The 17654-nt window shown below is 35.1% G+C and overlaps 1 protein-coding gene across 1 annotated transcript; it reads left to right on the top strand.

The window, feature by feature from the left end:
* The first annotated feature begins 2229 nt into the window (after window positions 1-2229).
* Window positions 2230-8777, top strand: LOC125665520 (uncharacterized). The gene is made up of 3 exons (XM_048898174.2): window positions 2230-2415; window positions 2503-2700; window positions 8007-8777. Exons 1-3 carry the CDS (start codon window positions 2410-2412, stop codon window positions 8703-8705), a joined length of 903 nt encoding a protein of 300 aa, XP_048754131.2. The 5' UTR covers window positions 2230-2409; the 3' UTR covers window positions 8706-8777.
* The last annotated feature ends 8877 nt before the right edge of the window (window positions 8778-17654 follow it).

The raw sequence follows: 17654 nt of genomic DNA, 5'->3' as shown, positions 1-17654 counted from the left end.
ACAATGGGAAGTAATGCAATGGGAAGCAATACAATGGGAAGTAATGCAATGGGAAGCAATGCAATGGGAAGTAATACAATGGGAAGTAATGTAATGTGAAGTAATGTAATGGGAAGTAATGTAATGTGAAGTAATGCAATGGGAAGTAATGTGATGGGAAGTAATTCAATGGGAAGTAATACAATGGGAAGTAATACAATGGGAAGTAATGCAATGTGAAGTAATATAATGTGAAGTAATGTGATGGGAAGTAATGTAATGAGAAGTAATGCAATGGGAAGTAATACAATGGGAAGTAATACAATGGGAAGTAATACAATGGGAAGTAATACAATGGGAAGTAATACAATGGGAAGCAATACAATGGGAAGTAATGCAATGGGAAGCAATACAATGGGAAGTAATACAATGGGAAGTAATGTAATGTGAAGTAATGTAATGGGAAGTAATGTGATGGGAAGTAATGCAATGGGAAGTAATACAATGGGAAGCAATACAATGGGAAGTAATGCAATGGGAAGTAATACAATGGGAAGTAATGTAATAGGAAGTAATACAATGGGAAGTAATACAATGGGAAGTAATGTAATAGGAAGTAATGTAATGGGAAGTAATACAATGGGAAGTAATACAATGGGAAGTAATACAATAGGAAGTAATACAATGGGAAGTAATGCAATGGGAAGCATTACAATTGGAAGTAATGCAATGGGATGTAATGGCCCTGCAAAATAATCACGACCTCAGAAATATATACATGATACAGCAAATGTTTAAATTGTAGTAACCATAACGATATAATTATAATCTTAATAACATGTATCTATACATGCTATATACGTATTTTCTTAATATAAAATATCTGAAACACTCATAAATTCAATTCATAAAGTGATCTCTGCCGAAATTTTCTAACTATTACAACTTAAGATAAAAGTATTTAACTTGCCAAAATTAAGGACTTTAGGCCATTCTGATGTTTTAAATCTTTTACATGTGTATATATATATGTCCACCAAACTCCTATTGGAATAGAATACTACTGCCTTTCTACCAAGTGGCACGGGACAAAGTGACTACTCCCCAAGAAAACTAGTAAAACCTGTCCACCGTCCAAGTCATGTGTCATAATTTATATTAACCAATCGCTCACCATGATTTTGGCGGGAAAATAGTTAATTAAGGAAAATATAGAATAATTCAACACAGACACTTTCAATAACTTTCTAATTAAAGATATGTGTAAAACTTTTATTGATTCATTTACTTTGCATAATTTTATTTGAATAAAGTTAAAATCAAAATTGTAAAACTATGTACATGAAATTTCTGCTTCGCTACATATATAAACGTTCTAATTCTATAGAAAAAAATATTTATGAAAATTGAAAACTTTATTTGTTTATAAATTTTAAATCTACGGATAAAATCATAAAGAAAATATGTCATTTAGAAAAGAGATATATCGAAGAAATATTTCATAAAAAGAAATTGAAACGAAATGACCTTAGATATAATTACTATATTGAAACTAGAGAAAAAAAGACCGATCCCGATCAAAAATTAATAGAAATGACTAAAATAGTCATATTATTGCTAATTGTATGCACTGTTCATCAAGAAATTAGTTTCCTTTATAAATTGTTTTAATCTGTAATCCATTTTATATGTAGGCTACATTAAGGGAATGTAGTTTTCTGATTAAAATGTTCTCTATGACTACTTTTTTGTAATTCCGATCGAGCTTGGTTCAAATTAGAAAAATCGTAATATTTCTGAATTTTGACCATTTCATTTCAATTTCTTTTTCAAATATATTTCTCTAATACACATGCATATCTTTTGTCTAATTGACATGCTTTTTGAAGATTTTATCCGTAGATTTAAAAAATATTAGCAAATAACGTTTTTAATTTTCATAAATATTTTTTTATTTAAAAATTCGAACGTCTATCGGAGTCGTTTAGGCATGTTTTGTTAGATATTCATATGATGCATCAAATCGCAGTAAAAGTTGGACTCTAGAATATCTTATTTGCAAACAAAGTACCCTTTTCATCATTCCGAAATAAATCACAAAAAATTCATATAAAATACTTTAGAGCTTTTATCGCTTTTCCGATGGTGAAATCATACTTCAGAAGAGGTGTTTTAGCGAGCCATTAAATAAAAAGTTAGTGTAATGGGCTACCTTAAAACATGTCTTGCTCGGGAACTAGTAGGCCTTTCGGTCGTACTATATTTACCGCATGCCTAAACAATATGGCTGCGCGCTGTGAGAAACTCAATGCTGGTTGAGATTATAGGCTAACCATATCACTTGATGTCCATACGACCACTGTCACTGTTTTGTCAGCTAAACCAGTTAACACGTCTGCACATTTCCTGGGGAATGTTTTACTAGACAGAATGCGTGTAAGCATCACGTTAGCCTATTTGATAATTTCTCAGTCCGAATTTACACAAAATCGTATTCTTTTTCTCTCCTTCTCTTTCTTTCAGTGGCAACAGTTTAAACCGTCGACACGCTTATTATTTGGGCCGGTCTTCAGGCGGAGTTCCATTGGTTCGTTTGTCTGTCTGTTTTCGCTACACTCCTCCCACAGCCTATTTTTAAATCACTACAAAGAATTTCTGGCTCTGAAAGTGCATGGAGAGGCAGTACCCCTCTCCCAGAATATACAGGATGCAATCAGTGAGGTCAGTTCAGTTATAAATCATGTAGTTTAGTGTGTCACACATGCTAGCATGCCAACTCCCCATATTCAATTGATGTTTCATTTTAAGACTTCATCTCATTTCCCTTCACTATGACAGTATAGTGTGTGTAGGGCTGAAACGATTCACCGAAATATCGATACTTTTCAATATAAACCATCAATTCAATGTTCGATACATTGCCTCGATTTTCGGTTCGATACATTTATTACTAACTGGTTCAGTAAAATACATCATGTTCCAGGGCTCGAAATTAACATATGCCCGTCAGTCTGTGACTGGTTAAAGGTCTGGCGGACTGACTGACATTTGTTTCAGTCAGTCCGATGGGACTGGTTAATTTTCTAAAGCATCATTTTGGAAAATATACCTATGAAATTTTATACACACATTTGGCATGCTTCGATCTGTAAATATAACAGACGAATCTGATTGGTAAATAGAAATTCCCTATTTAAGTGTTACAATATTGTCTGAGGCATATTGAGTTCAATTTCATTCTAATAACATTAACAAAATGTATGTTTAATTATTTCTGGAAAACTCTGTTGGACTGGTAAATTTTTCTGCGGACTGGTTGAAATATTACCCCATCAGTCCGGCTGGACTGGAGACTTTAAAAGTAAGCTTCAAGCCCTGTGTTCAGCCTGTAATGATTATTTTTAATTACCTGCATGAAGGACAAAATAGCGTAAAATAACGTTCAGACTGTTGTTTGCCTTGATTCTTACGAAAATATTGAGCAACTTTATCAGTTTAAACTACATAGGCAACGTGAATCTTACCATTTGGCAATTTGGAAACATTATGCTTTTAAGATTATGAATGTGAATCTTTGTAATTAATTTTTTCTTCAATGTTATTATTGGTTTCTTCTGTAAATTGTATCGTATTGAATCGTGGCATGAGTATTGCAATACATATCGTATCGTAAAGGGGGCATATCGTTTCAGCCCTAAGTGTGTGACGGCAATTATTTTTATTTAATTGAAGTAAAATTTTCATAATTGAGCGCTTAGAATTTGCCAACAATCGACTGATTTTCGATTGTAATCGATGATTGGAACACCACTAGTGATGGCAATTATTTTTATTTACTGGTTATGTTGACTATCAAGTTAATTTTTTTTTACTTCCTAACTGATCTTTCGCACTAGTGGATATGAAAAAAAACTGGCCTGAATTTCATGATTGAATACACAATAGTAAAACACTGCCATATAGTCATTGGGCCTAGGATGGTTCGTCCAGAAAGATAATTCACCCAAAAACATTGTGTCATTGTTTTACGGATATTCATAGCTGCAGAACTGTAGCTCTCTGAAAAAATATTGGGACAGATCAGAGAGCTACAGATCCACCCCTTATAAAAGTCTTCGATTTACCGTGCATAAAAATTGCTCGTGGTTTAGGCCTTATATCATTGTAATTTTGCATTGCCATCGCATAAATTTTTGTAGAAATATTCTTAACATATTTTCCTACTATACTTGACCTGTTCAAACATACCTTCAAATATTGATTATAATTGATATTTCATATATTGCCTGTTGTGCAAATATTGCCTTCTTTATTTTCTAGATTTATTAATGTCTATAGCTTATGCAGTCTGAACTGTTTACTTAACCAAAGAGAAATCCACTGGCCCTAATAAATACAAAGTATTACATATTTTTCAGTTTTGTAAAGAACTCTAAAGAGAGAGTACAAGAGTTCTACCACCCCTATGGTTTTATTCGTGATTAATTCAAGTGCGATAGAAACACTACATATACCCCCGATTCTGATTACTGACCCCATGAACATCCATTTCAATACATGCAGTTAGGATTTTAAAGCACAGGCCTGATGGTCTTGCATTTGTAATAATTTTACAAGCCCAACCCCAATTTTACTAGATTTAGTCATAGGGCCAGTGTCTAATTTCTTAGACCACTTATGTATACTTACCTTTAAGCACAGACACTCGACCACTGCATGGACCTAGATTTTTTTCCCCTGTAAATTTTACAAAAATATTTATTCTCCCCATTTTTATACTTTGTAAAATGTGTACCATTGAAAACAAATTCTGTTTGGATGTGAATCTATACATCAAGGGTTCATATCAAAACGCCACTCAGTGTGGTAAGTGATAGGGCTCTCATATTGAATAGGCACATTCCTTGTTACTAGACCTTTCCATTCGTACCAAAGGTTTTAACCTTGTGACCTTGACCTTGTAGTTTGACTTACTTTAAAGAAAACAACATATTCAATATCACCTGAACTATTTTAGGTGGAACTTTGATAAAATGCATATACATGTAGATTCTTTATGGCAAGGTCGTACATTGCATACATAATCTTTGACCTTGTGGTCTTGACCTTAAAGTTTTACCCAAATTTCAAAACTATAACCTTATTCACAACTTTTTTTTCATAGCATGATCTATGACCTTGTGACCTTTTCTAGAACAGCAAGGTCCTGTTAGTCATATTAATATTGAGGCAACCTCATGTTGTGTGAATTCAAGTTTGGTTATATCATGACCCTTTGGGGCTAGATTGGGGCCACAATATACATTGTAGGGTCAAAAGTTTTCATGAAAAAAAAAAATCTTATAAAAATCACAACAGCTGAACAATGGCAGGGCAAAGGTGACTCAGGTGAGCGATGTGGTTCCTGGGCCTCCTGTTTTATATGATGTCCGTATGCCTATATATGTAGTCCTGTGTAAGCATGGTCACATTTATTTGTCACTCAATACTGTACATGGGGACAGTCTTTTCAAAACAATCTAATAAATGGTTTTTTTTTTGTTTTTTTTTTTTTACATGTTTATTATGAATTTTTTACAAGAAATGTAAATTGCCCAGTTTTCAATTTTTTAAAAAAAGTTAAGAAATATATATTTTATATTCATGTAAATCTTATATAGAGCCTACATTGTATGTTTCTTTGTCATTTTCTTCCATGAATGATCTTGCAAAGTCTGTATTTGAAAATAACAAAAGCGATGCAAATATATTTTCTACATTTTTCACATTCCTGTATGTGCTGATTAACTTAAGATTATAAAACATTGTCACAATATATCAAGCATGTCAGATAACCATCATTGATACACTCCATATCTCTTTCAATATATCAATTATATTATCTGACTCGGAGACCATAATTTTGGTCAGGAAGATTAGGTTAAGAATATTGTCTGGGTCATGTATACAGCTTAGTTATTTAGGCCAAAATGAAATATATACATGTGTGTTGTTTCCGGTTTCCTAGCTGACCCTACCTACATTTTTGCTGACAACCTTAAATACTTTACTGATATTATAGAGTGCTCCCTGAATATATTGTCCCCCCCCCCCCCCCCTATAATGCCACCCCCACTCATTGCCTGAAAATCCTAAATGTACTTTTGAGAGCAGTGTAGTGAAATTATGTGACAGGATGGTCAAGGTATTCAGGTGGTCAGGTTAATTACAAATAATTGGTGAATTAAACTCAAGATTATCTAGATGTTTATTCAGAATGGAGCTGAAATAAATTTACAGAATTGAATTTCTTTTGACTCCTCAGGGAAGTATCTGTAATGGTGAATTTGTTATATTGCCACCCTGCTTTTTTGCCTAAATTGGTCTTGAACAAAACTTTGCAATATGTTGAGGGAGCACTGTATATGAATAGAATAAAAATCCTGAATCTTCAAACTAAGATTTTTTCCTTTTCGCATTCAAGTTTCTCTGATATACATTTTGACTTCTATTTATCTTCAAAATGTTTGAAAAGTATTTGTAATGTATATAGACCTTTGTTCAAAGCATATCAAAAACTAAGATTTTGAATAAAATGTTTTAATGAAATAAAATGTTTTACCTACCTCCCCTATCTAATGTTTGGGCGAGTGAAATAGGAAATCCACACATTTTATTTTGGCCTTTACAGATATTATCAGCTCATATTTCCTGTGCTTGTTCAATTATAGATTCAAAACATAACATATATTATGAAACACCCTGTACTTGACATAGAGGTTGCTTAAGATCAGAATCATCAGAATTAAACATCCTTTTGGTCCATAAAGACATCTAGATCGCTCGAGTTTTAAAATTTCCTGCTTGTATCATCTCACAACACTTTTATTTCATGTTCTGTGTTGCGTGACTCAACAGTTAGACTTGTGGGTCTTTCGCACAGTTTTCAAAATCTACTGGTCCAAAGGTTTTGACCGCTAAATATTAGTTTGGACTGGTAAACAGTACAAAAGAAACCTACATTGAAAAATTTGCTGTTTGATTTTTAATTTTTGTTTTGTTTTCTCTTGATAATTTTACAATGAAAGTACAAAATTTAGCCAATTAAAGTAGATTTAAAAAATTTCATATGAGGACAAAAAAATTAATTAATGGTTTCTCAGGCTCTGCTGCATCCATTGAAAAGGTACCGTATGGAATTATTTTTTTCAATTTTTGTTTATTTCTGTAAATCAGGGAAGTCTTCTGTTATAGATAATTATGTAAAATTTTTAGAAGGTTTTAATAAAATTAAAGGTTTTTTTTTTTTTTTTATCAAATAATTATTGAATGCATACTCATTTATGTGCAAGTGTTTAGAAATGATAGTGTAAATTTGATAGTAAGTAATATGAAGCTATTTTTGATAGAAATAAATATTTCATTACTTATTCTATGTCAACATGTACATGAGAAAGAAAAGGTAATTTGATCTACAGTCAACATAAATAAGAAAGATAACTCATCCTACAGCCAAGTAGAATTTGTTTTTAAAAATTTTGGCCCTAGAAACTATTGATATTTTGGGCCAAAGTTTTTGTTTTATACTTTATTCGAAATAGTTGTGAAGCACAGTGTTCGAAATTAACCATAGACCGATAGAACGAGTTTATGTCAAATGACACTGGTCTATGCCAATGAATTGAGATGGACCAAATTGTCTATGCAGATTTTCTAGATTTAAAGCAATAAAGCCCAAAGGACCCTGCATGGTCAGTCGGCATCTGATAAATGTTACGAGGAAAGGAGGATATTGTTATGAAAATAGAAAGAAAATATGCTTTCTAAGTAAATGAGAAGGAAATGAAATTTTTTTTAATTTGTGTTATTTTTTTTCAATGTTATGGTCTAGGCCAATTCAATGAGGTCTATGAAATCTTGTTTTGTCTTGATTAAAGCAATGTCAATTAAAAAAAAAATATAAGAGAAAAGATTCAGTGAATGTAAATTTATATATTAAATTTGAAATAGTTATCAAGGTATTGTTATATCATATTTGTATGTTGAAGGTTTACAAGGATTTGATGAGGACAAATAGACTGTCACAACAACAGTTGAGAAAAATTGACGTAATCATTAGCAAGGATGCTGTTGAACCTTTTCACAAGGGAAATTTGTCTGCATTCAGTGGTTCATTCATTGGACTTCCACCCTCATTTTCATGTTCCTATTCAAAGACAGATGAAAAATGTGGTGAGGAAAACAACATTTCAGAGAGAGATGAATTGCATCAAAATTCAATTTCGTGGGATGAGAGTGCAGTGAAATATGCCATTATGAAAGAGTGTATTTTGACAGACTCGCACGATATTCAAGTTCGCACCCTTCTACAAGCGCTGTTTCTGTGTTTGTATTCTATGACTCTGCAGTGGAATATGTACCGATTTCGACAAATATCTGTTTGTCTCCTGTACTCTGTTGTTTGGTCTGCTTTGTTTGGAATTGCTCTGATACAACAGTGGACGTTTTACAAGACGTACCAAGACAAACAGGCAGATGAGGATGTTGTTTCGTTAGGGAGAGATTATGTTATAGGAGGGCTTTCTTATTACAATAGCATTATGCAGCAAAGTAAAGGGCCTTGTGATTGGGATAGGGACCAGAGAAGTTTTAATGAAAAGAATCATCAGACTTACTTTAAAAAGAAAGAGTTTTTTGAAATAAAACTGAAAGAAATGAATAACAACACACAGTCCATGAGTGAATGAAGATAATAAAAAGTTATTGAATATTGTCAATGGATACAATGGATGGGAAATTAAAACAATTTTGAAGCGCTAGATTAACTTTTTTCTTGATTATTCATCCAGACAGGTAAAGAGTATAAGGCAGTGTAAAATGGTGGTCAGACAACAGGACTCCAATCCTGGACCTTGGGCAGACTGTCTGCATGCTCACCAGTAGAGCTACTGACTTAACATGCCCTATCCCTGTTACATGTACAACAGAATACCTTGGACATGGATACTCTGTACTTATCAAGCGACAGAAAACATTACAAATAACCAATACTTTATATTGCATATCCCTTTTTTAGCTCACCTGAGCTGAAAGCTCAAGTGAGCTTTTCTGATCACCCGTATTCCGGCGTCCGTCCGTCTGTCCGTCTGTAAACTTTTCACATTTTCAACTTCTTCTCAACAACCACTGGGCCAATTTCAACCAAAGTTGGCACAAAACATCCTTAGCTAAAGGGAATTCTAAATTGGTAAAATAAAGGGCCAGGCCACCTTCCAAGGGGAGATAATCAAGAAAAGGTAAAAATAGGGTAGGGTCATTAAAAAATCTTCTTCTCAAGAACCACTGGGCCAGAAAAGATGAAATTTATATGAAAACTTCCTTATATAATGCAGATTCTAAATTGTTAAAATCATGGCCCCCGGGGGTCAGATGGGGCCACAATAGGGGATCAAAGTTTTACATACAAATTTATAGGAAAAATCTTTAAAAATCTTCTTCTCAAGAACCACTGAGCCAGAAAAGCTGAGATTTATATGAAAGCTTCCTTATATAATGCAGATTCTAAATTGTTAAAATCATGGCCCCCGGGGTTCGGATGGGGCCACAATAGGGGATCAAAGTTTTACATACAAATATATAGGAAAATCTTTAAAAATCTTCTTCTCAAGAACCACTGAGCCAGAAAAGCTGAGGTTTATATGAAAGCTTCCTGATATAGTACAGATTCTAAATTGTTAAAATCATGACCCCCGGGGATCGGATGGGGCCACAATAGGGGGTCAAAGTTTTACATACAAATATATAGGAAAAATCTTTAAAAATCTTCTTCCCAAGAACCACTGAGCCGGAAAAGCTGAGATTTATATGAAAGCTTCCTTATATAGTACATATTCTAAATTGTTAAAATCATGGCCCCCAGGGGTCTTATGGGGCCACAATAGGGGATCAAAGTTTTACATACAAATATATAGGGAAAATCTTTAAAAATCTTCTTCTCAAGAACCACTGAGCCAGAAAAACTGAGATTTATATGAAAGCTTCCTTATATAATGCAGATTCTAAATTGTTAAAATCATGGCCCCCGAGGGTCTTATGGGGCCACAGTAGGGGATCAAAGTTTTACATACAAATATATAGGGAAAATCTTTAAAAATCTTCTTCTCAAGAACCACTGAGCCAGAAAAGCTGAGATTTATATGAAAGCTTTCTGATATAATGCAGATTCTAAATTGTAAATTCACGGCCTCGGGGGGTCGGATGGGGCCACAACAGGGGGTCAAAGTTTTACATACAAATATATAGGAAAAATCTTTAAAAATCTTCTTCCCAAGAACCACTGAGCCAGAAAAGCTGAGATTTATATGAAAGCTTCCTGATATAATGCAGATTCTAAATTGTAAAAATCATGGCCCCCGGGGGTCGGATGGGGCCACAATAGGGGGTCAAAGTTTTTTTTTTTTATTTGTTTGGGTTTTTTTCCCGGTTTTTGTTGTTGATATAGTGCAGATTCAAGTTTGTTAAAATCATGGACCCCGGGGATTGGATGGGGCCTCAAGGGGGCATCAAAGTTTTACATACAAATTTATAGGAAAAATCTTTTAAAATCTTCTCAAGAACCACTGAGCCAGAAAAGCTGAGGTTTATATGAAAGCTTCCTGATATAGTGCAGATTATAAATTGTTAAGATCATGGCCCCCGGGGGTCGGATGGGGCCACAATAGGGGATCAAAGTTTTACATACAAATATATAGGAAAAATCTTTAAAAATCTTTTTCCCAAGAACCACCAAACCAGAAAAGCTGAGATTTATATGAAAGCTTCCTGATATAGTACAGATTCTAAATTGTTAAAATCATGGCCCCCGGGGATCGGATGGGGCCACAATAGGGGGTCAAAGTGTTTTTTTTTTTTGGTTTGTTTGTTTTGTTTTTTTGTTTTTGTTGTTGTTTTTTTGATATAGTGCAGATTCAAGTTTGTTAATATCATGGACCCCGGGGATTGGATGGGGCCTCAAGGGGGGCATCAAAGTTTTACATACAAATATATAGGAAATATCTTTAAAAATCTTCTTCCCAAAACCACTAAGCCAGAAAAGCTGAGATTTATATGAAAGCTTTCTGATATAGTGCAGATTCATGTTTGTTAAAATCATGCCCCCCTGGGGTAGGATGGGGCCACAATAGGGGATCAAAGTTTTACATACAAATATATAGGGGAAAATCTTTAAAAATCTTCTTCTCAAGAACCATTGGGCCAAAGAAGTTCACATTTACATGAAAGCTTTCTGACATAGTGTAGATTCAAGTTTGCAAAAACCATGGCCTCCAGGGGAAGGTTTGGGGCCATAATAGGGACTACGGTTTTACATGCAAATAGATATGGAAAATCTTCTGATATGGACCAAGGTGACTCAGGTGAGCGATGTGGCCCATGGGCCTCTTGTTTGTTTTAGCTCACCAGAGCAAAGACTGAATCTGGTTCTGTATTCTTTAGTCCTCTATGTGGTCTCGTCATTGCTCAAGGTCCAAGAAATCTATGGTTTTTATACTGCTGTTTATGACAGGATATGTGTTATGGTGTGGCATTCATGTCTGTCTTTTAGCTTTTTTGTGTCCAGGTCATAACTTGTTTACTATGAGACATGGAATCATTCATATCAGCTGATGACATATTGGAATCATTTATATCAGCTGATGACATATTGTAATCATTTATATCAGCTGATGGCATATTGGAATCATTCATATCAGCTGATGGCATATTGGGTAGTAGATGTGTTACACAGTAAAGATTAAAGACATTTGATGAAAATGATGCTGTAAACGTATTTAATTTCGTTATTTTCGTGTCTGGGAAAAAAAAAAAACCTCAACAAAATTAAATCCAACACGATTTGTTTTATTTCAGGAAATGTTTATTTTAATGTCATGAACATCGGTCTCTGTGTATTTCGCTTGCACCGTAATCATCACCATTGTATGATGTACATGTACCTGCACATCCCGTGGGGATCCGGGTTAGATAAGGTCCTCAGTACTCCTTGCAGGTCGCAAAAGGCGGCTAAATAGGACGGTCTTTCGGATGAGACTGCAAAAACCGAGGTCCCGTGTCACAGCAGGTGTGGCACGATAAAGACCCCTCCCTGCTCAAAGGCCATAAGTGCTGAGCATAGACCTCAATTTTGCAGCCCTTCACCGGCATTGGGATACTGAAGACCTATTCTAACCTGGATCCCCTCGGGACTGGCACTGATAGATAATTAACTATGACATGGTTGCTTTGACCAAAAAAAAAAAAAAAAAAAAAAATCAAAAATCAAAAAACCAAAATCAAATGACAGCAAAGTTGAGTTTAGCATTCTTTTCAAGTAAATCTCGTTTTTATAATACCCAGTGCATAGACCATGATCGTAAAATCTCTAATTGGTTATAACAGATTATTAAATGCATTTGTATTTTATTTGCACATCGCTCATATGCAATGTATCACAAATTGTATCATATATCTATAGTACTGTATCAACATGAAACGCAAATATAACGAACAGTGATCAATCACAGAAATCCCAAAAAGAAATATTAAAGTTCATCGAAATAACTGCCATATTTAGAAAATACTAATGTATATTTTGAACATTTCGTTTTTTATACGCCCGTCGAAGACGGGACGTATTATGGTATGGCGTCGTCCGTCTGTCCGTCTGTCTGTCCGTCTGTCTGAACCTTGTGGGCAGGATACAGACTGAACCATAAGCCCTAGGACTTTACAACTTGGTACATTTGATCACCATGATGAGAGGAAGATGCCTATTGTTTTTCAAGGTCAGAAGTCAAAGGTCAAGGTCGTAGTATCACTTATTAGGAAAACCTTGTGGGCAGGATACAAACCGAACCGTAAGCTCCAGGATATTATAACTTGGTATATTTGATCACCATGATGAGAGGAAGATGCCTATTGTTTTTCAAGGTCAAAGGTCAAGGTCGTAGCATCACTTTTTAGGAAAACCTTGTAGGCAGGATACAAACCAAACCGTAAGCTCCAGGATATTATAACATGGTATATTTGATCATCATGATGAGAGGAAGGTGCCTATTGTGTTACAAGGTCAAAGGTCAAGGTTGTAGTATCACTTATTATGAAAACCTTGTGGGCAGGATACAAACCGAACCGTAAGCTCCAGGATATTATAACTTGGTATATTTGATCATCATGATGAGAGGAAGGTGCCTATTGTTTTTCAAGGTGAGAGGTCAAAGGTCAAGGTCGTAGTATCACTTATTAGGAAAACCTTGTGGACAGGATACAAACCGAACCGTAAGCTCCAGGATATTATAACTTGGTATATTTGATCACCATGATGAGATGAAGATGCCTATTGTTTTTCAAGGTCAAAGGTCAAGGTCATAGTATCACTTTTTAGGAAAACCTTGTGGGCAGGATACAAACCGAACCGTAAGCTCCAGGATATTATAACTTGGTATATTTGATCACCATGGTGAGAGGAAGATGCCTATTGTTTTTCAAGGTCAAAGATCAAGGTCGTAGTATCACTTATTAGGAAAACTTGTGGGCAGGATACAAACCGAACCGTAAGCTCCAGGATATTATAACTTGGTATATTTAATCATCATGATGAGAGGAAGGTGCCTATTGTTTTTCAAGGTCAAAGATCAAGGTCGTAGTATCACTTTTTAGGAAAACCTTGTGGGCAGGATACAAACCGAACCGTTAGCATATTTATGAAGTAGCGCATTCTAAGGCTATCCCTCTTTTTTTTTTTATTGATATCCATTTCTACAAGCATAATAATGAATTAGCTCACAGAGGACAGTGCTAACTTCACTAAAATATGAATCCCACTAAAATATGTTTTCCTTGAGCAAAATCTACGGGCGTATTATGCCACGTTGGCGTTGCTCTTGTTCCAAACTATCCAAATAAAGGACTGGGAGCAGATGTGATGACCTTTCAGCAGGGGATGCTTACTCCTCCTAGGCACCTGATCCCACCTCTGGTATATCTAGGGGTCCGTTTTTGTCCAACTATTATGTAGTGCTTATAGGAATTATGAGATTGATCACTGTTCGTTATCTTCACCGTACATGTACATTATTTTCTTCACCTTGCGACTCGCGTTAAGTGAGATGGTGAACTTGAATCATTGATCACACAAATTATTAAAATTAAAAGGATTAAAAAGTATACATAAAACTTCAAAATTGTAATCGATTTATGAGGCATTAAACCATCCGCCCGCCCGGTTGCAATATTAGCTCTGATGACTACATGCATGTTCTTTAGAATTTTGTTAGAATCCACATTTGATTCGCATCACTTCTGTCATATGTTTTGGCACAGTACGTTTGAAGATTCCCCTTCACAGCTGTTGATATTTTTGTGAGGAACAATGATAGGATGAAAGGTGAAGATAACGAACAGTGATCAATCTCATAACTCCTATCAAGGCGAAGATAATGAACAGTGATCAATTTCTTAACTCCTATAAAGTTGTAGATAACGAACAGTGATCAATCTCATAACTCCTATAAAGGTGAAGATAATGAACAGTGATCAATCTCATAACCCTTATAAAGGTGAAGATAACGAACAGTGATCAATCTCATAACTCCTATAAAGGTGAAGATAACGAACAGTGATCAATCTCATAACTCCTATAAAGGTGAAGATAATGAACAGTGATCAATCTCATAACTCCTATAAAGGTGAAGATAATGAACAGTGATCAATTTCATAACCTATACAGGTGAAAATAACGAACAGTGATCAATCTCATAACTCCTATAAAGGTGAAGATAATGAACAGTGATCAATCTCATAACCCTTATAAAGGTGAAGATAACGAACAGTGATCAATCTCATAACTCCTATAAAGGTGAAGATAACGAACAGTGATCAATCTCATAACTCCTATAAAGGTGAAGATAATGAACAGTGATCAATCTCATAACTCCTATAAAGGTGAAGATAATGAACAGTGATCAATCTCATAACCCTTATAAAGGTGAAGATAATGAACAGTGGTCAATCTCATAACTCCTATAAAGGTGAAGATAATGAACAGTGATCAATTTCATAACCTATAAAGGTGAAAATAATGAACAGTGATCAATCTCATAACTCCTATAAAGGTGAAGATAACGAACAGTGATCAATCTCATAACTCCTATAGGGCCTCCGTGGCCGAGTGGTTAGAGCATCGCGCTCAAAATCACACGGCCTCTCACTTCTGTCGGCGCGGGTTCTAATCCCGCTCGTGCCGGTAAGTGAGAAAGTTTCCCAGTTTACTTTTGGAAGGTCGGTGGTCTCTTCCCAGGTACAATGTACCTGGGTTCTCTCTTCCACCAATAAAAACTGGGCGCCACCATATAACTGAAAAATTGTTGAGTGTGGCGGAAAACATAAAAAAAACAACCCCAAAATAAAAACATAACTCCTATAAAGGTGAAGATAACGAACAGTGATCGATCTCACAACTCCTATAAAGGTGAAGATAACGAACAGTGATCAATCTCACAACTCTTACAAGCAATACAAAATAGATAGTTGGGTAATACATTTACTCCATCCAGCAATGTATCTTTCTCTATAAGGGTTTTTGTGAAGTTTAGCAATCCAGTATAGGTACGGTAGCTCATACTCATGCATGCCATGGACTGGAATATTAAATGTGTTTAGCACTGAAGCATGATTTTGACGATAGATTCGGGATTCAATATAGGGTGCTCAGAATTATGCAATGTTGTTTCACAAAGGCATGACACTAGCTCTTGAAGTCAACGAATGCAAAATACTGCAATCATTGAATAGTTTAGACATCTCCACGGCCTTCTCGCAAATGCCTATCAGACTTAAACGTATTGTGCCACGACATCTGCGAGAGGGTTCGCCTCCTATGCTCAGGTTTGACGATCGATTTGCCCGTCAGAACCGCTGCGGACCTCCATCAGAGTTTCCTCTGACTTCGTCGTGATTTCAAATTTACTGAAAGTTCTTTGATCTTTTTGAGAATGTACATTTGATCTGCACATTTAAATGCTAGGATATTGACGATGTTTTATCTATTAACAACAATCATTTTCATTCATATGTTGATTTCTCCTACATATAGTGCGTATATCTCTCAACTGATTCGACACGCAAGAGCTTGTTCTGACTATAACCAGGTTTTCAAATTGAGGAAGACTACTGACAATTAAGATGATGTCACAGGGGTTTTATAGATGGTGATAACGATTATCATATAATTTGCGAAATCCTGACTTTAAACGTGACTGCTGAATTCCCTGTAAGAGAACGATAATAATTGTTTTCTGCCTAAAGATGATGATAATTTCTTTTTGAAGGAGTATAAAAAAAAGAGTGTTAAAAGGAATTGTCGCGAATTACCAAAAACGTCTGAAAGTCTTCGGCACGCATCGTCTGAGATTTTGATCAAACTTACTCAAACAGATTAATGAAAGTACCCAACAGGAAGAAAAAACTATAACATGTTGTAAATGTCAATGATGGATGTCATAGAAATCTTTTAATACTCTTACATATTTGTGAGTTTGCACTTTAACATATGAATAATGGGTTTTGTATTGATATTATATAAGCCTGCATTTTTTATTTTTTTTTTTACATTTGGTATGCTCAACAGTAATTTCGATATTGTTTTGACCATTTTATTTTTCTACCTAAAAGGGTGGTTGGTTAAATATCCCAAAATGGCAAAACATAATCATTTTAAAAATTCAACAAAAGGGTGGTTGTAATCCCCGTACCCCTAGATCCGCCACACCCTTTCATAAACACAGCTGCAAAGGTGACAGTCGTCTGTCAAGAAACATCAAGTCAAGGAATCAGAAGAACTTTATTAAAAAATGTGTTGTTTACGACAGTTTCGAGCTAAAAAGAGACACGACGAAATTTACGACAATACGGGACCGTGAAAAACTCTGTAAATACATGTATATTGAAGACAATCAGTTTTCTGAATAGCTATGATCAGTTGCCGTGAGCGACTAGTATCTCATGGGCACATTTAATTTGTCGCTTACAAAGCTCTAACTGTCTAGGTACAAATTCAATATTCATTATACTGCATCCTGTATGCATCATATCTTAAGGTCGGAAAGTCAACCTCTTAAAGACTCCAATGCTGAATCATGACACTACAGTAAAGGTCGTTTCCCGTAGACCTTGACCTCACAGACCTGGAAAAATGAAGATTCTCCAGGTTCCAATTGCATTGCGAGAGTCACAAAGCGCCCCCTGGCTAGTGATTCACACAAAACTAGAATGCGGTCGTGCAAGTCTGTAGGTCCTGGATAGAAACCACAAGTTCGGTTCTTGACGTCATCGGAAACAGTTATCATGACATTCGTTAATCGTCCCGCTAGGAATAAAACACTATATATTAAAATTATATTCATAACTAACCAAATATACAATGTAGTTACAAAGGAGAATGATGGAGAAATCATGATATTAAAAAAACGAGACAAAAAGAGGTGGATTTATAGAAACAGAAAGACATTTTAAAGCATTTAGAATGGGACAAAATATGGTTAAAATCGCCCAAGTTAAGAATTCAGTTAATAAAACATGCCATACATTTACGTTTCATTTGTGACGTACCACAACAATCTTGTCTGGCGTACATCAATACACTGAGAATATCAATCGTCTGC

Source organism: Ostrea edulis, chromosome 10 (assembly GCF_947568905.1).
Source record: "Ostrea edulis chromosome 10, xbOstEdul1.1, whole genome shotgun sequence".
Taxonomy (NCBI): Eukaryota; Metazoa; Mollusca; class Bivalvia; order Ostreida; family Ostreidae; genus Ostrea; species Ostrea edulis.
The sequence above is the reverse complement of the archived record's forward strand: the minus strand, read 5'-3'. Positions and strand labels throughout refer to the sequence as shown.

Coding starts and splice junctions, on each gene's coding strand:
- LOC125665520 (XM_048898174.2), top strand. Junction 2,701..8,006: donor TACAGGATGCAATCAGTGAG/GTCAGTTCAGTT, acceptor TGTATGTTGAAG/GTTTACAAGGATTTGATGAG.